This window comes from Coccinella septempunctata, chromosome 2, assembly GCF_907165205.1.
Source record: "Coccinella septempunctata chromosome 2, icCocSept1.1, whole genome shotgun sequence".
Lineage (NCBI taxonomy): Eukaryota > Metazoa > Arthropoda > Insecta > Coleoptera > Coccinellidae > Coccinella > Coccinella septempunctata.
In genome coordinates, this window is record NC_058190.1 from 28204192 (window position 1) to 28231786 (window position 27595).

At 33.4% G+C, this 27595-nt stretch overlaps 2 protein-coding genes and 1 non-coding gene across 3 annotated transcripts; 1 reads left to right on the forward strand and 2 right to left on the reverse strand.

Moving 5' to 3' along the window:
- Positions 1 to 153: 153 nt before the first annotated feature.
- Positions 154 to 10972, reverse strand: LOC123307941 (phospholipase A1-like). Its single transcript, XM_044890445.1, has 4 exons — positions 10814 to 10972; positions 6550 to 7074; positions 2167 to 2541; positions 154 to 497 (listed from the first exon to the last, which is right to left on the reverse strand). The coding sequence occupies exons 1-4, from the start codon at positions 10872 to 10874 to the stop codon at positions 193 to 195; spliced, it is 1266 nt and encodes a 421-aa protein (XP_044746380.1). The 5' UTR covers positions 10875 to 10972; the 3' UTR covers positions 154 to 192.
- A 1371-nt stretch (positions 10973 to 12343) lies between these two features.
- On the forward strand, positions 12344 to 27426 carry LOC123307690. Its single transcript, XM_044890094.1, has 10 exons — positions 12344 to 12401; positions 12461 to 12630; positions 14911 to 15234; positions 17273 to 17425; positions 22110 to 22298; positions 24300 to 24491; positions 24552 to 24727; positions 26566 to 26766; positions 26930 to 27065; positions 27135 to 27426. Exons 1-10 carry the CDS (start codon positions 12359 to 12361, stop codon positions 27363 to 27365), a joined length of 1815 nt encoding a protein of 604 aa, XP_044746029.1. The 5' UTR covers positions 12344 to 12358; the 3' UTR covers positions 27366 to 27426.
- On the reverse strand, positions 25531 to 25650 carry LOC123308840. Its single transcript, XR_006537185.1, has one exon. It is a non-coding gene; the product is annotated as a U5 spliceosomal RNA (small nuclear RNA).
- Positions 27427 to 27595: the final 169 nt, after the last annotated feature.

A 27595-nucleotide genomic window follows, 5' to 3' on the forward strand; every position in this document is an offset into this window, starting at 1 on the left:
TGTTAGTAATTTTGTAGTACTATTGACTGATTCCAAATAAATGATATCATTGAAAAAATAGCAAAATTCTATGAAAAAATCAGAAAACTAACCTCTTATTCTTTTTTGTTGAAAGTATAATATTTCTCATCGAGATGATGAACATGCAGACAATATTTTTCAAGGACTTTTTATTTTAAACAGAAAAACACATCAGTTAACAACAGACTTTGTCGAATTGTCTTTTATTTCCTTGATTTCATCTTTTATTGTCTCTATTCCTTCTTTTATCTTGTCAACGATTTTCGGAAGCAATTTGGAATAAGACTTATTGGGGTTAGTTTCCAGATAGAAGGTTCCTTGAAGTTTCAATTCCAGGTCTCCCATGGCTGCCTCGATTGATTCGCAAATGTTGTTGGCGAAATCACTGAAACTCTTGCATTTCCTCGAAGGGAAAGAGCCTGTTGTGTTCAGCGCTTCAACGTAGAAGTCCCAGGCACGACTGTGGTCACATGTAACTGGAAAAATCAAGCTTCTTACAGAATTTTTCATAAATAATGCATATAAAGTGAAAGAAATGGTAAAAATTATATTCGCAAAATTTCCATTTGGAAATTTGAAAATTAGTACTTCTAATTCAAAAGTTGAGCGTCATCTAGTGAATCGTTTTTTTGAAACTTTTTCTAAATTTGTAGTGATGCCGCTCCACTAGAACACTCCCACAAAATTTCTTATCGGTACCTGATAACTAGGTACTGGGTTCAAATTCACCTGCCTTGCTATTCTTCAGAATAATGAAAAAATGTAGATGCCTATAACTACGAAACCACTGGTCGAATTTTTTCCACGAACTGATCTGACGCATCTGGACGCACAAAACATACCTTGAAAAGTCACCAGCTCCTTTTCCGACCGAACGGACTTACAGAATTGATTTTGACCACGAATTCTTTATTTTATATTATTTATTTTATTCTTTATTTAACATTAGTTGGGGAGCCTACAGCGAAATTCGGAATTCACTCGAGCCTGTGTAGCTGTGGGGAATTGGTAAAAAATTGAGATCTAGGTACATCCCTAATTGAAAATTACTACTGCAAATATCATTCGTTTACCTTTGTCACTCTGAAAAGATGTAATTAATCCATAACCAAGTCGTCATCATCTTTGAAGCAACCTAACTATTCAACGGGGCGTTTTTGAGGTATACTGAACTTTCATCCGAATTTATTCCTATTAACCCTGGGACACCCTGTATATTCATGCTCGAAGCAGACTTTTATAAAACTTGCATTTGATAAATTGTGAATTTTTTTTCATTCTTTTTCGTATCCCAGATACTTGTATGTGTCTCCTTCCTTTAATGCTTCAATTTCTGCACCTTCCTTGAGTTTGCACTTACCATCTTCTATTTTCCCTTTCGTTATGTTCAGCAGTCGACGTATTTCTAGTCCAAACTTCATTTTGATGTTTTCCGAGAATCCTTCCACCATTTTCAGCATCTGTTGCATTTGTTTTTTGGTAGATGCGAAGAGTTTCGAATCGTCCATGTAAAGGAGATGATTCAGTTTCATCATTGTTCTACTGCCGCTTTTGATGGCAAATCCGTTGTTCGTAGAATTCAATCTATGAGACAAGGGATTCAGGGCCATGCAGAACCACAGAGGGCTCAGCTAATATCCTTGGAAAAATCCGCGTCTTATTGGAATAGGTCTTGTTGTAATGTAAGCCGCATCTGCTGCTTTCATTTGAAGACTAGTACGCCATGTTGACATGGCGTTTTTCAGGAACTTAACAATATTGGGATCCACCTTGTAACTGTTCAAGATAGTCAAGAGCCATTCGTGAGGTATGGAATCGAATGCTTTCTTGTAGTCTATGTACGCAGCGTAAAGATTCCTTCGCTTGGAGAACGCTTGATTGCAGATAACTGAATCAATTATTAGTTGTTATTTGCACTCACTGCTGTCTTTGGTGCATCCTTTCTGTTGCATGGCGATGATGTTATTCCTTTAGCAATGGTTGTAAAATCGGTTTGAAATGCACGATGTGATTAATTTTTACATCGTTGGATATTATTATTATTATTATTAATTTTTAATCGAAAAACAAAACTGTACCTATACCATTTTGTCCACATTTCCCCAAATATCCGCGTCAAAATAGTCAAATCATCATTTTCCTTACCAGGTTCGACATAAGTCGCTACTCTTCCCAAATCTACTTCCCAACATCCAGGTTGATTGTCCCCTCCATTAGGGTAGAAGTCGATGGTGCCACAGTTGAATGGAAAACCTAATTTATCACCGTCAGTGTGAATCACCATCACTACTTCGGCGTCATGTTTGTTCAGTCTTCTAGTGTCGGGCCTCAGAATGAAGAGTGGACCTGCAGGATCGAGGGCGATGATCCTTGGCAATTTTGTTCCAGTAATTTCGCCGAACTTCTTGCCGGCCCATCCACAAATTTGACCTCCCAGTGAGTGGCCGATAAGGACGATATTTTCTCTGGGCACCTTGTATTCCGACACCAATCGATTGACAAGGATTCCAACGAAGTTTCCTGCAAAAATATTATTTTTCATTTATGAAAATCAAAAGAGACTTTGAGATACTTCAATATGCATAATAAAAATATTGATCAGATCAGCAAATGTTGTCCCCAATATCAACCTTTCAAACAATACTAGTAGTAATCCTCCTCCTTAAAGAAAACTTATTTCATAATTTCCCTATTCAAATCTATTTTCATTTGAAGAATTTATTGTGACGATTAATGTAGAAATAGAAAATTGGTGAAAATTATCTGATTCTCTTGGTAATCACTAAAATAGAATCCTTTTTAGAAATACATGTGGAATTATCAGCATTGATGACAGTCTTGGTTTATAAATCATCTGGATGGGACTATCACTTTCTGGCCAGTTAAGACAGGAACAGATTAATGTTTAATCCTTCCCTAATTCTAAGACACTGGCAGGATTTCAATGGGAAATTCTTCTCAATTTGGGTTATCAAAGCATATGCAAGTTAAAACTGAATAATTATGAGTTTCATTCATGAATTTTTCAAATGCACCGCAAAAACTATTCAAAATCATTCATCAAATATGAGGTTTTAAAATTTATATCGCTTCGTTTCTAGTTTACGATTTGGCAACAGCGCCTATTAGAAAAGAAAAAAACAATGGCTTTTGTTTATAAAATGACGGCTGTTGAGTTACAGCCATCATAAGGCGCGTACTTGTATTTGTTGTCCTTTATTATCAACGCATATTTCAGTCGATGTTGCCAACTTGTGCAATAGAAACGAAACGCTTTAAATTGTAAATACCCATTTTTATTTTTTATTTTTAAGTATTTGAAATAATTTTTTTGGAAAACGGTTGAAATGGTTCAATATTTGACGTTTCAAAAATATTTCATAAAAAATTAATCATTTTCGTCAGAAGGAGTATTCCCTATTTCATCACAATATTTCGATTCAATAAATACGCTATTTCTTCCGAAAGATCTATGTAAAGAACATTTCACAATATCTTGAGGATTGTTTCGAACTTTGAGGTCGTAAGAGCGGATAGGATTTGACAAAAGAATACGGCCCAAATCTCCTTAGAGAAGAAAATCTGAAATAATTTTATTGGGTCACGAATGAAGCTATAAGAACAAAATGAACTTTTGTAGGAATTGAATCCCAATTTGATTGGGACAAATCTGCCAGGAAATACCTTTCTGACTTCTTTGAGCTGTGGAGGGAAGATTAAAAAGTTCAAAAAACAAACTGCACCTGCATATCGGAAACCTAAAATAACAGACTAGGGTTGTTTAGAATTAAACCTCACATTCACAATTTTCCTTTGACCTTTCACTCGTGAAAAGCCCTAAATATTTTGACATTCCAGACAAAATTTCTTCCTTACCGTGAAGAAATGATTTTTTCTTACAGTTGTGAGTGTTCTATATAAATGATTGAAAACACGTTGTCTATAAGGAATTAATATATATTTTGAAAATCTTGATGCATTGCGGAATACATTTTAAAATTAGTTTTGTCATATTTGACAGGAAGTACACCATTACAACATTTTCCGAGAAAGAACTCGTGTTTTTACTCTTGTTATATGTATATTCGTAATTTTGTCATAATTTCTTTGGCAATACTTCTAATGAAGCAAAATATTCATAGCACTGGAGAAGTCCCAGAAATGGAAAATTCATCACTTATTATTTTACACTGTTTTGTTTTCGAAAACACCAGCAATTGAATTAATATCAAGTTTGACAATTCAACATTAATACGTTTCCATAGTAACGCAACTAATTTCCTTACGAATTTCAAATCAACATCAATAATAAAATAATTCACGATTTTTTCAAAAGTAATCAATATCTTTCGATTTGCGGAAAAGTAGTATGTTTATCTCGCAGGAAAAACCATATTCCTGGACTCTGTGTTGTCTTCACAGTCGTCCAGGAATGTTAGGATTTTCCTACACGGTACCTAAACAATGTACTATTTCTCAACCGAAAATCATATTTTGACTAATATTAGGATCATCGAGAAGCTCTACTTTTCCTCCGCTGGCGCTGGAGGAAAATGTTTTGCTATTCAAAAGATTGTGAAACTGAATCTAATCTAAAAGTTGATGATATACAGATTATTATGAATTTCAAAACGTTTGAAAAAAATAACATATTCCATTTGAGGAGAACTTAAGGTAGGTTTAAGGGACAGGAATGTGTTTGATCTCATCTTCAGAACAGGGACAGTATACTATAATCAAAACGCGAAGGAATCTACTAATATAAACCCCAATGGCGCACAAGAGTTCTTGACTCGTTCAAAGTAATGAAGAATAGACAGGAGTACCTAAAGTCACAATTTTCTTTATATTGGTAGATTTCTAGTTTACTGTCCCTGAAGATGACACATTCCGATCTTACCTGCCTTATTGACCTTATTGTTCCTTAATGTCGCTTCAATATTCAGAATTGCAATGTGATTATGAATATATTTGAGCTCTTTGTGTTTTGTTTTTGCTTGACGCCATTGGACTCACCTGATTTTGGAGAGAGGGGACTCTATTATATGGCAAGAAGAATTTTCTTAGTATTTTAACATTAAAGCTTGTATGCAAGTGTTATTCATTTCTAATTTATGAGAGCTTTTGTGACTTGAAAATAAGGATGTTTCGAAAAGTCTCCAAACTAGTTGTCACAAACACCTTATAAAGATTGTGGCATAAAACGACTTTTTCTCCTCGTTCATGATGAACCACCCACCTTTATCAATCTTCCAATTCATTTTTTTCTGTAAATCTCTGCCATGTTTTTCTGTTGGGCTTATACTTTGGCAAATAATAAAATTCGCGACAAAATAAATAACTTGAATTTTACTGTTATCTGGCAGTGCTGTCTTTGTGACAGCTACCAAAGGTATTTCAATTACAATAACAAAAATATTTGCAAGTTATACAAGGTGTTTCATGAACATTTCAAACAAATTTAGGTTACCTGGTATTTTGAAGGATATAATTGTCTGAGTTATTTGGAGTCCAAAGGTCCTGTAGGCCTTTTTCCGGAAATGACCAAATGTTTTCCAAATAAATGAAAAATTTCTCGAAATTTTCGAAAAGTCTTGGGATATTTGGATTCTCGTATCCTAACTGGAGGTAGCCATTTTCACAATTCTTTCAATTTGAATAGCTTATTGATGTAATAAAATCTATACCTCGATTGCTCTGCTCGAGTATTTTTTTTAACAACAAACGGTTTTCAAATTTTCACTGAAACGTGGTACATTCTAGAATAAAAATTCAGAGACACTTTTATTTTCAAGTTGAATGAAAATTATAGAAAGAGAGAGAGAGAGAGAGAGACATTAAATTTTTTGATTTGACAACCAAACGGCTATCGACCGCATTCTTCCAGCCAGTTGAATACAGTATTGTTTCACAAAAATTGAACATGAAGCTATTGGGAGATAATAATTATTGTTATGGTAATGATTTCAGATGTTCGAAAAGTGGCAAAGCTGGCAACTTTGCCTTTGGTGCAAACCCCTCTATTGTAGTGGTGTATCAATGGCATGATTATGTTGATATTGTGTTGGTTTGAAAGAAATTAATTTAATTTTAGAAAAAAATGAAATTTATTTAATTTTGGAAAAACAACTAGCGTATAATTTTTTTTTATGAACACCGATGCCAGTACACACAGCAACGTATTTGCTGAAGACTATAGGTATTCAATGTGAAATAACCACCTTAATGAGATATCCACCAATTTTTGTTCAAATATCTCAAGCCGCTTCGAAAATATCCAGGAATTCGTTATTCATTTGTCCCTGTATCTTGGAAACGAAGATCTTTCGGACAAAGGCCTAAAAGACTTTCCGGAGTCCAAATAACTCAGAGAGCAATATACCGAATTTGTTCACAATATTTATGAAACACCTTGTACATACGATAACTTTAAGTATTCAATAGGAATCTATGATTTTGGATTGCGATGTATGATCAAATGTGAAAAAAAATTGAGTTCAGGGAGTGGAAAAAAGGAGCTTTACCAACCTACGCTCTCAGTGTCAAAAGCAGCAAAGGCATAATTGTCACTGGCTGGCCCATCCCAATTCACCTGCACCACGTGAGCGTCAGGATGTTTTCTTACAAGAATTCCTGCTAGATCTTGAACCCACGAAGCATTACTGCTCGACTGCCACCCGTGTATGATGAAAAAAATTTTTCCTGTGGTATTGGCCACATCGTCCGGTTTGTAAAAATCAATTTTGGTCGGATTTCCTACGTTTTTTGATGTTACGAGGTGAAACGTTAATTCTTTCAAGTCGACAGGGGTTCCTACAACTTCGTCCAGGCCATTAACGAAACCTTTTTCTACGTCGAAAACCCCACTGTTGACTTTCCCTAATACTGTTTTGGATCCTTTCACTACTTGTCTGTCTGCTGCGTAGGCAACTTCGGCTGTTGCCTTAGCACCGTCTACTGCACCACTGGCAACTGTCTTGGCACCATCGTCAATCACCTTAACAACACTACCTGCTGCTGCTAATGGATCTGGAAGACCCCAAGATCCAGCATCTGAAAGAAAAGAGTAATTTTTGTAGGTATACAACAGTGTGTGTTAATTTTAAAAGGTACCGCTCTCAATAACTCGGCCCCCATGCAAAAACAGAAAAAATGCGTGCAGTATCTCTAGTTTGCGGATACCCATTTGTTTTCAAGCACCCTGTATTTATTCTTAAATTTTATAAAAAAAATTCCGGAAATCCTGTTGACGCAATTCTTTTCATGGCGCCTCATGCTAGTTACGCCACTGGGCACTGATCAACCCTACTTCCCACCTTAAAACTATTTTTTTCATCAATAGTGCATGCCTGAAAAACTCGAAAATTTTCTTATAATCACATAGTGTCCAAACAAGAAAAACGTCATCAATACAATATGTCCTTTCCTTTGCATAAAAAGTGTAGCAGTTTTCTACACTCCATTTGATTTACACCAGTGTAGAGGAAATGTAGTTTATCTACACATAGTCAAAAGGGGATGTAAATAAACTAGCGTTGTTTATCTAGACATAGTCAATAGATGTAGATAAACTACACCTCCTTTGGTGAAAATTCAATCAGCCAACGAATACTAAAATCGAGTGTAGAAAAGTGCTACACTTTTTATGCAAACTAAAGGACCTAATATTTCTATCTGTGACCAGTTGATTCTTATCGAAAAATTCAGTTCTGCAAAAATATCGGTGGAATGAAATATTAAAATAAAACAACAAAAATATACTCGAAAGATGATTTTGCTCTAGAATTGTTTGACAAGGTCTGGTTAAATTGAAATCATCATCTTTTATTCAATGTAAATATGTTTTATTGAGACAAGAATTAAAGGAAAATTGCACTAGCTAATTCCGGCAATGTTTCAGAGTTTTTCAATTTAAAATGCAGATATCACCCACCGCACACTATCATCGCTTCCAACTTCTAACTAACGTTAACCTATACCTATAGACTGTCCCAGAATTTGTGCACCTACTATTAGGGGAAGTTCAAATAAATGAAAATATTAATTAGTTGTTTGAGATTGTTGTTTACAGCACTCATATTCTACAGTTAATTTTGATACTGATCGATGGCTAGGATTGTTCGTTCAAATCCGTTTTTTTCGAAAAATCTACATTTTTAAATATTGAGGTACGAATACGAAAGTTGTTAAACTCTTGATAAAATCTGTTTTCCTAGTATGTTCACAGTTGTTGTTTGGACTACAAAATTTCATGATTTCATTAATTTTGTCGCGCCATGGGACAGCGGTCGATTAATCTAATTCTATTAACTTTACAAAAAGGAGTTTCAAATAAAACTTTCCTCTTTTTAAGTAGAGCATCTCCACAGCACAGCTATCAACTTCGTTGTTTCAAATGAAACACCCTATATTATATTAATAATATTCTTGCATTTTTGAATTCCTTGTTGAATTTGAAAATAAGTTTTATAACACAACTATGTCTGAATTCTCAACGGTTTTCGAGAAATTTGACTTTTTATCAATATTTTAACAGTTTGAGGTACTTACATAAAGGACTATAGCTCCGTCCCTACTATATGTAATTGATTCAAATTTGGACTGTGTCTAGTCAATAAATGATACCCTTAAAATTTTCTTTCTAAACAACCATATCATATACAGGGTTCACGAAAACGAAGATCCATTATCAAAACAGAAATTCATCAAAATCTTAATTTTTTTAAATGGCAACCCATATTTTTTCTGTTCATTATTTCTGTTTTGATAATGGATCTACGTTTTCGTGGACCCTGTATATAATATGATCGTTTAGAAAGAAAATTTTTAGTGTATCATTTATTGACTAAGACACAGTGCAAATTTGAATCAATTACATAGAATAGGGACGGAGCTATAGTCCTTTATGTAAATAACTCAAACGGTCAAAATATTAATAAAAAGTCAAACTTCTCGAAAACCGTTGAGAATTCAGACATAGTTATGTTATCAAACTTATATTCAAATTTAACAAGGAATTCAAAAATGCAAAAATATATAGGGTGGTCCATTTAAAATAACGAAGTTGATAGCTGTGCGGGAGAAACGGAACACTTTGTATAGTTCTAAATAAATAATTTTGGGAGATGCTCTACTTAAAAAGAGGAAAGTTTTATTTTAAACTCTTTTTTGTAAATTTAATAGAATTAGAGTACCCGACCGCTGCCCCATGTCGCGGACAGCCTGCATGTAGATCCGTTGAGAAAAACTTCTCGAAAAAACTTCTCTATCTTTTTTTTTTTCGTAGAGTGTACGCAAGAGTAAATCATTATTGACCGCTTATGCTGGGGCACTCTGTTTATTATGATCTTTGAAAAAAAAGTATTATTTTTTAGTTTATTCGCTCTAGAAGTCTAGATAGAACAAGCTTGATATCTTGATAGAATCTCTGATAACTTCGGGATCATACCTCTATCTTTCACTTTTGATTTGGAATTTTGCGGTTGAAATATTTTTGGGGGAGATTGGAAACGCCCAGTATTTAAGTAATAATCACGGCTTTTTAGGAATAAAAATAAGATAAGATAATTTCCTATCTGAAAGATACCTTGTTTCGGTGCTTTCAGATGAAATTATTTGACGAATAACTATTCTATGAAAACACGGTATACTACTTTCCACTGATTAATGTAAAATAACACACCACACTGTAGAAATTGTCATAATTCCATCTAGAAAGCACACATTTCGTGAAATTCACACAAAGAATAACCATATATATCAAGAATCTAAAAAATTCAACCAATAATGACGTACCGATATTCGATCTGTGACAAATAAACTCTTATTATTTAGTTTCAATGACAGATTTATTCGATGAATAACACTATCTGAAACTGAAAAGACAGCATTTTTACTTATTCTATGAATAAGACTTATCTATCGAATAAATTTATTTATTCGCACGTGAAAGTACCGGGCCTTAATCAAACACTGTGAATATAACACTGATAAAATCCAAATAATTATACAGGCTGTTACTTTAACTCACATAAATATAGTAGATTCTTGAGGTCAAAAGAAACACTTTTTGCCTTTACTATTTTTTTTCCGAATAGGCTCGGTTTAAAAGACAGGCTGATGAAAACCATTAAAACATGTTATTTTTAGTTTTATCTCACAAACGGTTTCATTGAATTGAGTAAATTTCGGAATATAGTTTTTCATTAATTTGATGAATCTTTTTCAAATACAAGATATCACCCAATTTTCTCATTATGACCATTACGTACCATGAAAATACCAAAAATTCAAAAAACCCAATTCTAAAAACTAAGTTGGAGGCTATGTAGTGAAAATTTTAACGTTTTGTGAAACAAAAATATTTCTCGTATAATGCGCCGGTATCTAGTAATTTGATGTTCAAAAATTAAAATGCATGTTTTCGAGTCAAAGACTGTATATTGTCAATGGATTTGATTAGCATTCTGAAAAAAGGAACTCATTTCAATGATTTTATTGAAACGTCTATTTGATATCGGCTTCAGAGATTCAAAAATTATAAAATTCTACATATATACATAATGAAATTTACGTTCCGATCTACAATATTTTTAAATATAGTAAATTTATTCTTATATGCCCATTATGCTTAAGCAGGTGAAATATATTACTGACTTTACAATAAAATTCGGACATCGTCTTATTTTTGATCGATCAATTTTTCAGTTATTTTTTCAGTACCACAGATTCAAACGTTTTGCAAAACAGCAAATCTCGAAATGCTGGTATTCTAATGGTAACACCTACTTACGAGATCTGTCAGTTATTACGACACAAACAAAGACACAGAAGAAAAACTCATTTATCGACATGATGAACCGGTACCTCCTAAGCCAAGAAACCGAATGAGTTTATCTGTATTTTTATTTCAATTATAACTTTTATCTCATATATATGATAAACGTGTATGCAACACACAAGAAGATGGAAACTGATTGAATACTAAGAAGGTAAACCACAAATATTAATGAAGGACACGACTTCCTTCTTCGGTGTATCAATAGTTCCATTTCAATTTTGGAAAACCCATATATTGTCATATATCTACACTTTACCGTGTTCCAACTCAAACACTCCACCCTTCAAAGACAATTAATATTGTATTTCGACGAGGATTTTCTCTTTCTAAGGCCATCCCTGTATTTCAATCTGAATCTTGCCACGGATGTTTTGATGCATTTTGAAAAGAAAGAATAAAATTATCTGTTGAAATCATTGACCAATATTTTATTTCTAAATCTGGCATCGACAAAAATTGGTTATTGTTTTTCTCACTGACGAATAAAATAAAAATCGAGTATGTCCACAGATGAGTTTTAATCTTTGCTCGGCATTAAAAAGTTTTCATGCATGAATGAACAAAGAGATCATCTAGAGCAGTTGATACTATTTTGTAGTTTCCTGAGACAATAATGTTGTTCCATAATTTCTCTAGTCAAAGGCTATCTGATCTGTGATCGGAGCTAAAAAGAATGACTTGAAAAATGCAGAAAATTACACTAAATGGAAATATTCTATTGATTTGAATTTATTTCGGAATCAGGTGGTTTTTCTCGAATTGAAATGTGAAAAATAGATTTCTAGGACAATACAATCTATATATCAGAAGCTATATCTATATATCCGATCACAGTTTACTGTGCTTCTGACGAATTGAAAAGTGTTTCATTTTTGAGATTGAATATTTGAAAGATATTCACAATTGGTGAAATGATTGAAGTACCTTTGTAGAGAAGGAAACTGATATCTTTTCGAAAAAAAAATTGAATGTTGATCCTAATAGTGAACTCAAAACTAGGAAAAATATTAAAAATAATAGAAATATTTGGAAAAAATTAATTTTTCTTGTTCAATTGGGAGACAGCTTGAAAACATTTCCATCGGTAGATATAACTGATTGATGATAATAATCATAAGATTATTGAATCTTCGAAGAAAAAAGGGAAAAATAAATGTGCCCTTTTTGAAAGACGCCCTTTTCCCTCTGCTTCACTATCCGTTATGAAACTCATCAGTCATCACTATGGAGACTCCAAGTTTGATCTATACTCGTAGTTGGATTACTGAAATCCTCAGTTTCTGTACATGGAAGAAAACCGAAAATGGGTGAAAACTTATGTGAACTCGCAAATCAGTGAGTATCTCATATTTTCCAAAAGAAATAAATATCATCTACTTATTTTTTTCCAGGTCTGGTGATCACCAATCGCCTGCTGAAAAACTAGTTCACATTCTATCCAGTGATCAGATAATTAATCTAGAAAGCTCATTCAAAAGTGGAAAATACAACGAAGGCATGGAAAAGAATGAATTTCACGAAATTATGATGAAAGTTCTGGGTATTCAAAAAATTCAATAAAAAAATTGTAGATTTTTACATATTGCCATTAATTTTCAGTTTCAGATAAAAGCGATAAGTTATGTTCGGAATTTTTCGACCTCTACGCAATAGATGGTCGTTTGACATGGAATGTAACCTTAAATGCTTTGATAAGTGCCTTTCCTTCAAGCTGTTATGATCGAGTGAAATTGGAATTCTTGGGAATCGCCAAGAATGATCTGACCAAGGTGAGCAGAGTGATGTGAAATGTTTCCAAGAAAATTCCTGGTATAAGCAGAAAGATAAAAGAACTGCTAATATACAGGCTGTTCCTTCATTGGAAGTACAAACGAAGAGGGGAAATTCCTTGAGTAATTGAAAAAATATTTCGTTCTCGAAATACACGGTGTTAAAGTTTGAATTTTTGGATCGATATCAAAACAAGTTGTGAAAACACATTCGTTATTAGAAATACCAAGTTTAATTTGATGTTCCAAAACTATTGATGAATTTATTCACCACAGCTTACTAACTACATTTTTATGAAAATTTGGAGTTTTCAGAGGATTTCAAGAGAATCGTTCAAAGTTTATTTCTCAAAATCAATAGCATTCTTATTACATTTTATTTAAAATAAACAGTGGCTCGCCAAAAAAAAAAAGGGCTGAAGGGAAACAGGGGACAGTGTTCCAGAAAAAATATCACCCTGTAGAATTGCTAACGATATTGGTATGTTACATAGTGTGAACTATCAATTATAATATTTATGCCAAAATTCAGTTAGATATCTTATGAAGTATAGATTCTATAAGATAAGAGAAAAACTCAAAAAAAATTCTAACTTTTACAGTCTATATCTCAAAAGGCTGATTCATGCTAGACCGTGTCGGGTCCGAACCGGGACCCGGACGGGACACGGTAAAAGAATTATATGAGCAATTTCAATTGACCCATCCACGCTACACCCGTGTTTTCAGAGTGGCGACCCGGTTGCAACGGCCCGGAGTCGGTCCCGGCCCGGCTCCGACACGGTCTAGCATGAATCATCCTTAATACGAATTACGGTCCCATGTTTATGAGACTTTTTTTTCCTTAAAATTCAGGCACATGCTGTATATTGCCATTAATTTATATTTATCGGAAATTTTACGATTTCAATTTCCGAAAGTTATCTACAATAAAGTGGGGGTGCTTTATTTTTTTTTCGTACAACAAAACTGTAAGGGTCGACTTCCATTCGGTGACAAATTTCATCAGGTACCATAGTCTCAAAGTAAATGAGCCATGACAAAGTGTTCATACTGAAAACCTCTTTGAACTAATTAATTTTATTCGAAAAAAAAATGTTTCTTGAAAATTTCTGCACGTTTGTAAAGAAGATATAAAGACCTTGTAAAAAAAGTACCACATGACCCACTTTCTCTATTCAAAAAATTTATAGAGTTGTGGGCACAGGGTGCAACAAAAATTCTTCAAAAATACATAAAAATTTGGTAAAACTGAAACAAAAATTGAAAATTGATCTGTTTCAGGATTTTTATGCCAAATATTTTTCTTCTGAGTAAATGAATTTGTTCCATAATTTTGACGCGCACTGTATAATTTCTTATAACGTCAGTTTCAAGACTCTCCGTTAAGCAGATACAACATCTCTGCCGTAAAGTGTTTCATTTACGCTAGAAGGAAAAATATTGTTCCTAACTCATCAGGAAAGTGCCTTTTCCGCACGCGGCCCGGCGCAAATAGAAACGCAGGTTGGTGAGGTGACGCAGCTTTTCCTGTGCTGCACGTACTATCTGACAAGTCACTGTCACGCTTTATTTGCGCAGTCTTGGTCTTTTCTATCTTTTACAAAAACTCACTCTGCGTCACCTCACTAACCTGCGTTTCTATTTGCGCCGGGCCTAAAGGTCAGCTTAAGCGGTGAAAATGTCAGTTTTACGGCCATTTCATATTTGTATTCCAGATAATTTATGTGGATAATAATTAAATGCAGTAATAATACTGAGGATCTATTAGTGGTAGTCAGTATACTGTGAACAAATTTTTAAGATTCAACCTTTCAACCATACATTCGATTTTTTGCCTTCTCTGAAAAAGATTTGGGCCTTTTGAACCGATAATAACCTGTTGTTACTTTCCGAAAAAATTTTCAGAAACTCAATTGCATAAACTCCAAAGTTACCTAAAACTAAGGGCCAGTTTCATAATCAAACTTAAAGTCCCTTCCCTTTAATTTTAAAGTTTCCTTTAAACCTACTTGAGATGAGACCAGAGGGAGCTTCAAGCTTTAAGTTACTTTAAAATCTTTAAATTTGATTATAAAACTGGACGTAAGAGTTACATCACGAAAAAACTTCTCAATTCTCTCAGCTCTACTTTTAACCCTTTAATGTGCCTTACATTTCTCTGAATATGGTTTACGAGAATAAGGTGTTTCGAATGACTTTGGTTATTGAATGAATCATTCAATCCACGTTATTTCTCTTCTCCTTCATTCAATAAAAGGGACACAATTTCAATTTCAGAGGGACACCATCGCGAAAGTATTGATTATAGAAACGTCAACACATTTTTACTACACGGTTTATTCTAAACACGGAAAAACAGGAATTTACGATTCTAATTTCCTAAAACTGGAAACTTATCATGTTATTATGACCAGGGAGGATATCAACAAGACAGAAAAGGATAGAAGACGAAGGAATCGGTGGATAACTGATGCAGTATATCTTCCAGATCTTAAGAAAATAGTGGTGATTAACACAGCTAGAAGTGTTGTGATTTATGATGTCGCTGGTTTGAAGCATACGCCAGTATTTTTAGTTTTATCCGTGCCGAACATTCCAAAAGTGAGTTTATATCCCTATATGCAAGTTGGCTTCTTTCTGATTGAGAACATTGGAAAAATACGGACCATTATAATTTGTTTTTTACAATGTGTATCAATCTATTTTGTCCACGGGTCCATTTTTGATGACATTGGATAGAGTCACTTTCTAACAATATGAGACCGAAAATCAATTTCAGTAGGACATTATTCCAGATAATATGGCTCACAAATATTGGATGAAAATATCATGTTGAAAATCTCGAAAAATGTCAGATATAAAATATGTATCATATTTATTTTTCATATAGAAACTGAATAATGCATAAAAAATATAGGTTGCTAAAGGAAAAAGCAAAGTTGAGATCCGTACAGGCAAACCTGAACCACTGTGACCGTGTTACTTTGTAGAGCTCATACCGCTAGGTAATAAATAAGAAAATTAACTGTTTATTACCATCTTTGATGAGGATATGGTCCGAGGCACTGAGGCACGCTTGTTGAAGGACTCTGAATTGATAAAGTGACAATTTCAGCAATTAATTACAAATTGCTCTTTTACCACATTGTTGAACTAATTAATAGATACTATAAATTTTTTCAAATTATGATAACCCCTCATTTTCATAGCAAAACATATTTACTGGAAGCATGAAACAAAAAGGTTGAGGAATATTCTATGCCAGGAATAATCGCATTCTTCTACCTATTGGCTTTCATCAACCATTTGAGTTTGAGATTTGAAATTTGGGGGACGAAGCACTAATAGTTGCATGATCAATCAATCATTAAGAAAGACAGGTTTCATCAATTTAGCTCCAGTAGTTCAATGAAAAAAGACTGGACGCGGCGAACGCACAATTTTTTTGAAATTCATTCCGAATTATTTTTAGTTTGTCTTCATTAAACATTTCGAATAATTCACCAAAATCCAATGCAATTAAATTCTTGATCGACGCAAATGAACGTGGCTTGAATTTTACATTAAAATAAAAATTTTTTCTTTAATGTTTTACATTGTTTGCATGGTGTGCATGGTTTTAAGTCATTCTTGACTCATTCTTCATTATTTAGTTATTATATTATCGCAAAGGTAATGGATGCAGCATGACAAACTTCTCAATTATAAAGGGTGTTTCAAATTGCGCGGTTTTTTTTTTAATAAATAAAATATAGATGGCGCACCGAAATCGTCTGGGTATTTTGACATTTAAAAAGTATGATGAACGACATTTATGAAAATGGCTTCGTACACGATACAACAACAACGCGTTCAAATTGTAAAATTATATTTCATGAAAATCAGCGTTCTGTTAGAGGTGTTTTCAGAAATTTAGGTGAATTTTATGGTTTACATAATCGTCTATCTGAAAGCACTGTTGGTTGAATTATTGAAAAATTTCAAGAGACCGGTTCGGTGATAATCGAATTTTTGTGGCCTGAATTAATTAATATTGATAAAGAGGACATTTGGTTTCAACAGGATGGCGCTACACCCCTCTTTGCAAATGACACAATTGATTTATGGAAACAATAATTTCCTGGACCAATAATCTCCAGAAACGCTGATGTCAATTGGCCACAAAGATCATGTGATTTGACACCATTGTACTATTTTCTTTGGGGGTTATTTGAGAAGCCAGGTCTATAAGAATAATCCACAATCGATTCCTGAACTAAAGAATGAAATTATTCGTGTCATCAGTGAGTTAGAGCCTTAATTATGTCAAAATTTCATTGAAAATTTAAACAATAGAGTAGACGTCTGTAGAGCTGCAAGAAGAGGTCATTTAGCAGATATTATTTTTCGTACATAAATGTCATAACTGATACTTCAATTACCAATAAAAAGTTTTTGAAAACGATTGCAAATTATGTGTTTTATTTATTTTTTAAAAAAACCGCGTAATTTGAAACACCCTTTATATGTACCTAATGTAATTTGAAAAATAAATTGTCCTATTCGAGCATTATTCTACAATGTGGGCTTTTTGCTTTACTTTTTACTCACTCTGTGTATTGAAATTTGGGTAAGATTTTCAGCTGCTTTGATATTGCAGTGCATAACGTACAAATCTGGAACCCATAAATCAGATCGCCATCTTTTCATTGGTGATGACAGTGGAAGTGTGTTGGTTTTCTCGTTTGTTCATAAGAAGGAACCTCTCTTCAGAAAGAAGCATAATGATAAACTGAGCCTTCACTATTGGGAGGTAAGAGTTCTTTCTATGTTGAATTGTTCTTTAATTCGAAAAAATTCAGTTTAATACTCAATCGGGAAAAATATCACTTCACTTTAGGCATAATAAAGAAATCTAATTGAACGTCACCTGTAAATAATACAATGAAACACTATCTTTTTTTGTGCACTTGAACATGGGAACCCAAAATAATACAATACATTTTTTCGAAAATCTTCAAACCCCTTAATTTTTATTCAGAAAGGGATGAGTCCGATGAGAATTTGTTCTTCCCAACATAAATCTTTTTCTCAAAACTAAACCCAAAACTGAATACTCAACTCAATAGTAATATGTAATAATCGGATTCAACGAAACAAGTAAACTCCCTTTGTCAAAAAACTTTCCAACTTTCGAATTCTTTTAGAAGATTTCTGTACACTTCGTTCACTTTGTATATATGTACGTGTGAATTTCGATTACTGATAATTTTTCGGTATGTGCGCATATTCCTCATTTTTCAAGTTCGAAATGGCCGACCAAGAAAATTGGTGGATAAAGGAATGCATTAGAATGTACTCAGAAAAACCTCCTCCAACGAAGAAAATGAACCGATATTTTTTTACGATGGAGCGCATGTTTTTTTTTTCCAAAATTTAAAATGGTCATCCAAGAAAATTGATGGAATGGGTGCATGGGGAAATAAATTTTCTTGTCCATTTTAAATTTTCAAAAAAAAAGAGGAACATACTCTCGATCGTAGAATGTCAGAAAGAAATATGAATTTTTCTGAGTAAATCTGATACATTTCTCATCAATTTTATTGGCCAGCCGTTTTACACATTCGAAAAAATATGAGGAACATGCTCTCCATCGTATACAGAATAGTGGTGGTTCATTTTAATCGTTGAAGCTGGGACTCTAGGGAGTAGGATATTTATTCATTCCTCTATTTACTCTATCGATCAATTTTTCTGACCGTCTATTTTGAACTGATAGATCCGTAAAATATTCTGAATAGAAAAAAAAACGTATGAAATTCTAGATTATAAACCATAATTTTTTATAATCCTTGGTAAGAAGTCACTGCATCTCTTCTTGCATGTAGCTTATAATTCGCTTCAGCACTCTATTCTAAATAAGGGAAAAAATTAACAGCCTGCAGCATTGATATCAAACATACGGTATTGAGCGTGGTGGAATAGTCGTTCTTGAAACTGGACGGCTGGATGGGTAAACATCACTACAGTGTATAAATCGGGTCGATTTGATTGATTGATCTTATTTTCGCTTATGACGTTTTTTTTTATTGATTTGGTGGTAAGAGATGGATCCACCGAAAAATAGATCGTTGGGCTTACTAGTGATTCTCTATCTAAATAGGGAATAAAGCTAGAAACTGAATTATGTGATCCTCACTAGGTGAATTATTTAACCACTAAAGTCTAGTTGCTCAGTTCGGGATTTGAGTTAATCCTAGATTAATTTTGACATTTCCGTTCAATTCTGTCAGGTTAATCTAGAATCAACTTAAATCTCGGCTTAATCCTGAACTGAGCAATCGAGCCTATATGTGTTTCGCAGTTTCGCAACGAAATAGCATGCAAATGGTTAAAGTTATACCTACTGCTACGAGGATGTATTGATATCTAGTTAGCCTAGACCAGTTCCATGCATAAAAAAATATTGCGTTACCATAACAACGAACAATAACTCATTAAAAGTGTCAGTGTGAAGTTTGAGGACGAAAAAGTAAACCAGAGTTACGCAATAAATTAAAAGAAAGAAAATGTCCATCGAAATTGTGAAAATCGAAAAATTGGAGTATCTAGCCATCAAGTACCTGTATTAAGCAGATTTACGAAAATATGCTTAATACCCTTGGTGATCAATGTCGTTCGTATTAGACCGTGAAAAATTGGACTGCAAGCTTCAAAAGAGGTAAATTTTCCATTGAAGATAAGGACCGATCGGGAAGGCCAGTTCCTGTGTCAGTCCCCGAAAACATCGATGCAGTTCATGACATGATTTTATCAGACCGTCGAATTGGGCTAAAACGGATATCTGAAGCACTGAATATTTCATACGAACTCGTTCATCATATAGTTCACGTCAATTTGGACATGAGAAAAATTGCTGCAAAATGGATCCCCAAATGTTTGAATGTTGACCAAAAGCGTGCAAGGGTAGAAGCATCGCGTTCGATATGTGCTCGATTTGAAAACGATGTAGACTTCTTAAACCGAATTGTTACTATAGATTACACTTGGGTACATTTCTACGATCCAGAAACAAAGCAACAATCTATGGTTCTCCAAGACCTAAGAAGTTTCTTGTCCAAAAATCTGCTGGATAAGTTCTTGCTTCAGTTTTTTGGGATGGCCATGGAGTAATCATGATTGATTTTTTGGTAAGGGTAGAACAATAACCGGAGATTACTATTCAACATTACTGACCACTCTACGGGAAAAAATTAGAGAGAAAAGACGCGGAAAGCTACAAAGGTGTTTTGTGTTTGCAGGATAACGCCCCTGCACACAAATCTCATGTTGCCATGCAAAAAATTCGTGATTTAGGTTTTGAATTACCAGAACACCCCCCTTATTCACCAGATTTGACTCCATCCGACTATTATCTCTTTCCTCTTGTATAGTGGTTGAATAACTCATCCTAGTGAGAATCGTATGATTCAATTTCTAGTTCAATTATGGATTTTCATCAACCATTGGATACATCAATTCAAATTATAGATAGGGTAGAGAATAGTTGCTTCTAAGTAGTTCCACCTGTGAGCATCTGAGTAAGGTGATACGGAATTCAAGACTTTCCCTTATATTAGTATAGTACTTTAATCATACAAACATCCACAATTCTTCTTTACAATGGTAGAGAGAAAGTTAGGTCTCCCAAATATTTTGGTTGTTACGAGAAGAGAAAAAATAGTCGAATCTTTCTAGTAATCATGAATTATTGATAATGTAACTCTTATGTCTTTTATTCGCACCAACGAATAAAGCTTACCTACTTATTTCCATAATTTCTACACTGTTACTTTCAATGGAATTCAAAGAAATTGGTTAGCCTCAAGTGTAAACTTTCAAGGTTTCAATTCGTTAGTGCAAACGGCAATGATGTTATTTTTATTGTATTCAAGGTGAAAAAATAAACGAATAAGTCACCGAAAAGTTGTTTTGAAATTTCATCAATCAGCAATTTATACTCCAATTTTGAAGATAATAGAGGTCAGAGACCACAGCCGTTCTTTGTTGAGGAATTATGTCACTTGGACTAGAAATTAGGTCATTAATTTCCGCTCGAATAAATCTTCATCTCAATTAACATCGTTTACTGGAAACTTATCTTATTTAATTGTATTCTAATGGCTTCTAGTGTTTGCAATCTATTCTGTACACCATTCTACTTCTATATTTCCAAAATATGTTTCTAAGTTTCTCTTTAGAACGAGCGATCATTGGTGAAAAATCAGCAAATAGCACAATAAGGATATTTCAATTTCGTAAAATCTGAATAATTGTAGTTCAAAATACAATGTCCACGTGAAACCAGCATAACAGCAAATGACGAAACCATTTTATCCAAAGGACTATGTCACATTATAGGGTTATTATAATATTAAATATATCCGGACATTAAAAGAGATTAATTCCTTAAAAGTCTCTTTTTCATACAGATTCATGGTTGTCGTCGTTTAGGAGCTTAACCTTCGTTTAATGAAACGGTGCATACGGCCATAAGTATAATGACTAGTTAATTTGATCAAAGTGACATTCTTGACATGGGACACCTTATATATAAATTTCATATACGTATTCGATTTACTTTACTGCTCTGTCGTGTTCGTCCTAAGTTGCGTTTCTATCAAAGTTTCGACTCAATTTATGCGTCTTTTTCATAAAATTAAAACTTTGAGATAATTTCCCTTTTTTATATGATATTATCTTTATTGAAGAAACTCACACAATAGACACAAAAAGAATTGTGCCTCTAAATAAATGACAATATTTATAACTTGTTCCAGGCCCATGAAACTAGATATTTTTGAAACGGATTTACCGTTTCCAATTACCATTACCGGTAATGGGACGCTTTTCAACATGTTTGTGACAAAAGGCTGCATTGAAAAATATTCTCTCATTTGAAAAACAACGACTCTCCTCTATTGTAGGTATCTTTGAAATGGTAATTAATGTCTATGATCCGTTACGCGTATCACATAATGCATAAAAATTACTGACAAAAATGTTCTAGAATTTTTCACAAAGCTTGATAGGGGAATCGATGATTCAGTCATGATGAGCACTCAGAATAAGATTCTAGCATCAAATTATGATCCTTATACATCGCCTTACAATGATTCTCTATTGATACTCTTTCATAATGTTCAGAAATGAAAAGGTTTCAGTGATTTCGTTTTCGAAATCGAGTGTAAAATCGTTGATCGCGCAATCAAAGTTTTGTGAAACAGGGGGTAAGGGTTGAAGGTTGAAGCTATACTGTTTTGAATTAGATCTTAGAAGTTTTCCTCCTGGAATCAAAAAACGAAGTATCCAAGCGTTTTTATATGTATAATTCGGTTCTGCCGACCTACTGAGTCACTGTTTTGTTTTCAATGGCCCACTCTCTATATCCTGCTGTTTCCTCATCGTTTGCTCTTGTTCTAATGTTATCATAATATGATGATCTTTCTTCCTAGTAGAAACTGAACGAAGAGAAGGAGTATGTCAAGATTTCTCAGATTAGAAATATTCACCAGGATATCATAAGGGAAATCATCTACTGTCCAGAGGATAACACACTAACAACATGTAGCAGAGATCCCAAAGCATCAATTATCAAAATTTTCTTAGATCATAAAAACCCGACAATGATTTACGAAATGCCGAAGGTAAACTCACTCAAGGCCCAAGGGGCTTCTGATTAATTAAATAGTCATCAGAAGTTTGTTTGTAGCAGTACACCTAAATGGTAAGGTGTATAGGGTGGGCAAAATTCGTTGTCTACTGGAGATTTTTCTCCAATTCAAAAATTACAAATCCAATATAAGATTCGAAATGAAAAATTATTTTGAGCCCGTCAGTGGATTCTACGTAAAAAAAAGCTTGTAGAAGGTTTTAGATCTGCAACTTCAAAGACAAAAAAGTTATGAGAACTTTTCGAAATCATCAAAATCTAATTTTTCGCTAATAACTCAAAAACGTTATGAGAACTTTTCGGAATCGTCAGAATCTCATATTCTGCTAATAACTCAAAAACGAAGGATCGTAGGAGGCTGCGGTTTTCACCGTTCTTTGTTTTTCTGAAGAAGAGCTCGGAAATGTCATCCGTTTTCTTCCAGCTCTTATAGTTCTCGAGATCCAACCAGTGGACATCGAATTTTGCCCACTCTGTACCTACTGTGTAAAAACGCCTAACATTTTTTTATTGCCTTCTCACTTTCAACGAATGTCTGCTCAGTTTCATTTCTTTCTGTTTTCTGATTTCTAAGAAAAATTTGCATTTCAGGTGCCATCTTTGGGATTTTCTAAGCAGGGGCTACTCAAAAATATAATTATATGATAGACTATAACTAAACTATTATTTCGAAAATTTCGAATTCCAAAATTGGTGACTTTCATCATATACAGGGTATAAAAAAATTAAATTTCAGGAGGAGATTCCTAGGCCGAAAATGGAACTATGTAGTTTGTTCTGTAAAACTTTTTCGACTATTACCCCTTTAATTAATATTTCTGTTAAATCTATATTATCTATCTATCTATTGTATGATATTAGATACATATATTATTTTTCAAAAGGTTATCAAAAATTATTTTTCATCACACTAGTATACTTTTTTTTTTGTTTCTTTCTATGGTTTTTCTCGTTGTTTGTTTTATATCCTTATGATGCAACACTTTGTTTGAAAATGATTATTTTATAATTGTGAACACAACTTTTGCTTCGTCTTTTGTATGTGTTCCTTAAATGAATTAAAAAAAATATGGTTATAACCGTTGTAAAAGTTAGTTCTCGTTTCAATAAATTATTTCTCCCATAACTATCAAGCTACGAATTGAATTCAACAGACAAAAATTTTTTAAAATTGAATTTCCTTACGGAAAATATTTTTATTTTTCAAATCCCATTAATACCTGAAAAGTTATTTGATAATTTATGGAAGCAGCTGTTTCCCCAAGTGAATATCGCAAGTGGTTAAAAAAATGGTACCTACTTTGTATCATTTATGGTATATTTATTACTATTTTTTTTTAATTATATACATATCTTGTTTTGAGTAGATAAATATTTAAAACTGAAAAATCTATTCACCCTTTCAAGGGTTTCAACTCAGTTAAGAGTGAGGTATTCTTCAATAGGTATTTTTTTATTTGACGCCATGTAAATAAACTTCTTCCAGTATTTTCTTTTGGTTAGGTCAAAATTCAAAACTGAAAAATCTATTCACTATTCAAAGATTACACAGACGTGGAATTGTAAAGTTTTAACAAGCCAGCAAGTTCTATTTTTGGCCAGTGTATCATGTCCTGAAATCTTTCGTAATTGTTTTTTTAACACCCTATATACACCTCTTTCGAAGATTTCTCCGAATAAACAACGTTAAACATTTCATCAAGGAACATTTCACAATATCCTTGAGCAATGGCGTAACTTTGAGGTCCTAGCGTCCAAATATTGAAGCAAATTGACCAAAACATACTATACTTTGCCTAAAGATACAAAAATTTTATTGTGATGCTAATATAACAACCTCATTAATTGCTTGTATATCGAGGAATTCGATTTTCAATAACTACGTATTAAAACAGTTACGAGTTCTTCAGAAGTTTAGCAGCTTCAAAAATTTCAAAGGAGAAATTATAGTTCTGTATTTGGATTTCATTTCAAGGGGGCTTCAACAATGTGCTTCAGTAAAAAATTGAATATTCTGATCACTGGTAGCTCAGATGGGACTATAAGATTATGGAATACTTTGGTTATAACTAATGCTATTGGTGTTATTAAAGAGCATGAGTCAGGAATTAAGAGTATAATCCTGCTGGAAACCCTCAAACTATTCATCAGTTGTGACAAATGTGGGGTAAGACCAAAAAACTCTTTTTGGAAATAATGGCAATCATTGTGTGCATACATTTTTCAGATAGTGAAACTGTGGAGTGTTGAGGATCAAAAGTGCTATCAGACGATCCGTTTGAGTTTTCCATCTTTACGGGAACAAGGAAAAATTGTTGAGTGGGCTACTAATTGTATGTTCCTCGGCCCAAAAGAGACATATCGATCCGGTTCATCTTTAAAGTATCATAAAAATTCCAAAAGGTATAATATTTTTCACCTCACATAAACCTAATTGGATTAAAAAAAAAAACAATTTATTGTAAGATCTTGCAAAATTCAAAAGCACCATCTGGAGAAAAAATAGATTTTCCCCATTATCTCTTACGATAGCAATTGTTGGATGAAACCTCTGATCGGTAGGTAGTACCGAAAAAATTTTTGATGATGACTACAACAGAAAATATTTTCGCAGATATTCTATTGTTCATTGGAAAAGCGAATTTATTTTTAATTACATCATCAGTTTTTTTATATGTGATTTATCAATAGATCTTGTTGAATCATTGCCCAATGCCCAAATACGTATAGAGATATAAATCATGTAATAGATGTAGAAATGATCGAAAATCCGATTATCTCCCGAAAGAAGAATTGTTCTTAATTAATAACATTTGACACGGCCGCCTTTAAGGAGGTTATAAAAGTGAAGAGAGCCTATGCATTTGGCATGTGATTTCTTTGGAAAAATTATCAACTTGGATGCGGTATTCAACTACCCCAGAACAAAGATTATAGAGTTAGCTCTATAATCTTTGCCCCAGAAGTTAACAATTCTTGAGTGGAGAGTGGAGTTTGAAAACTTTAGTTAGTGAAGTCAGTGAAGTGAAGCGTTTCACTCATATCATATCTATGAGATTAAGTTGAAGGCGAAATATACGCGGATTAATATCGGAGAGAGCTAATACCAAAGAGGTTCCTCTTTGCTAATACAATAGAATATTTCATAATTCATATGCTCAATCTATGACTTTCTATTGCTAGTTTTTGTATTTAATTTTCTAATCAGCCGACGAGAACGTCAGCCTGCAAAAATTTTTTATAGACTCATTTGAGTTATCCCTCCCCACGGAAATCTTTAGTAAAAGGCGAAAGATTTATTCGCACCTGAGGAGAGATCAGAGTGAAGATGTAAAATTCAAATACGTTCTTATGCCGAAACCGTGTGTTCTAATGAGTACTATTTCCATCAATTTCTGAAAGATATTGGCAGAAGTCTATTCACGTTCAGAGAAACCCAAGAAACATCTCAAGAGTGTGGAATAGTCAAACAGTACAGAGCAAAAACTTTTTGACAAAGTGCACTATAAAAAGAGTAAAATGTTTTTATTGAAATGTTATATTGTGTTGCACGATTAGACGCCCTCTTGTGATCGCAACGCAAACGAATTGTTAAGGCAGATAGCAGATAGAGTAGATGACCGTAGCGGGCAGAGACAGCTTCGTTTTAGCGTCAAGAGATGGCAAAGTACTGCAAAGCTAAAGCATTGTATAAAGACTATGGAGGGTAGAGAGACTCTCTACCCTCCATAAGAAAGACCAATACAATGGCTAAAGCAAAGATTATAGAGTTAGTTAGTTAACCAACTCTATAATCTTTGGCATTAAGTATTAATACTCAATGTCCAGAGAAAATTTCTCGAGCATGTTCCTAAGGACAAGAACTCTCATTAGCATTGTATTGTATGAGGATATATATTTTTTTATACAATATCATTAGCCTTCGAAAAAATATGCCCACAAAACAACATTTCTTCAGCATTTTGGAAAACGAAATGTTAATTTTGCCCAAGTGTACATGAGAGAGTACATGAAAGACTCCTTTTAATTATATTAATTATTACTATTTTATTATTGATTATAACCTTATACCATTTTGATTTAAATATATCATCCATTAATTACTTCAAAAATTGTTACAGTAGTGAGTTATGGCGACTTCGTTGGTCCACATATCTTATTAATTACGCTTCAATGAATTCGATTGAGCAAGATTTTTGATGTGTGCAACATTTATTTCATTTCACAATGGCATGTTTCAGTGAAGAATATATATTAGAAAGAACAAACTTATGGATATCCTGCTGCAACTACCTAGCCAATATATCTTTGATATTTCAAGATAACAAGATACCCGAAGCGTTTAAAATGCATCAACTTGAACCTCCTCCAAAACAAAATAATGTTTTTATACCTAGTACTTGGCTTCTAAGCAAAGAGAGTTTTGAAGAACTGAAAGAAAAGTAAGAGTTTATTTTCAAATAGCGAAAATTATGAATAGTTAAAAGGAAGAAAAATTTTCTGCAGTGACTTGGAATAATTTCTTTGTTAAATAATATATCTCTCCGAAAGTTACTGTATCTTATCCCTGCATAGTATTGTGATCATCTAAATTATACTTTTCAGAATCGATTGTGACATCGTATATCCCGAAAAGTTCAAGGATTATGAATATGTCTACGAAAAAGATAAGCTGCGAAGAATGGAACATGCAATGAAAATAAATCAGAAAATTGCCCTTCTGGACGAACAGAAAAGAGAGGTATGTTTTCTTGACAAATAATCATATTTATTTATTTTGTATACAAAATAATTTCTCAATTTTTCACAGATGCAAGAAAACGTGGTCAGGAACGCTCCATTTTTGGCTTTGAAGTTGTTTGATATTGAAGAGTTATCTCTCTCTTACTCTTTGGCAACACATGGAAAGGAAGAAAGAAATATTATGGATAAGACACACAGTATTTTGGCCGAAGCAAGCAATAAAGATGTAGTTTTCTCAGAATTATCGTCATCTAGATCAAGATCGTCTAGAAGTAGTGTCGTTGAATTTGAATATTAAATTCTGAACCTTAATTGCCTATGTTTTTCACTCCTTTTTTAATAAATGAGCATTCTGATAATTCGTTCTTTTATTTATATAAAGAATGGTTCATATTATCATCAAAGCTATCATCAAATTATGGAATCGAAAAATATATGTATATAAGCAAATATTAAGCTACCCTGTATTTCTAACGGTTTTCGATATCCCCGGAGTCCCCCTCTTAATAGTTCTAACCAAATATTAAA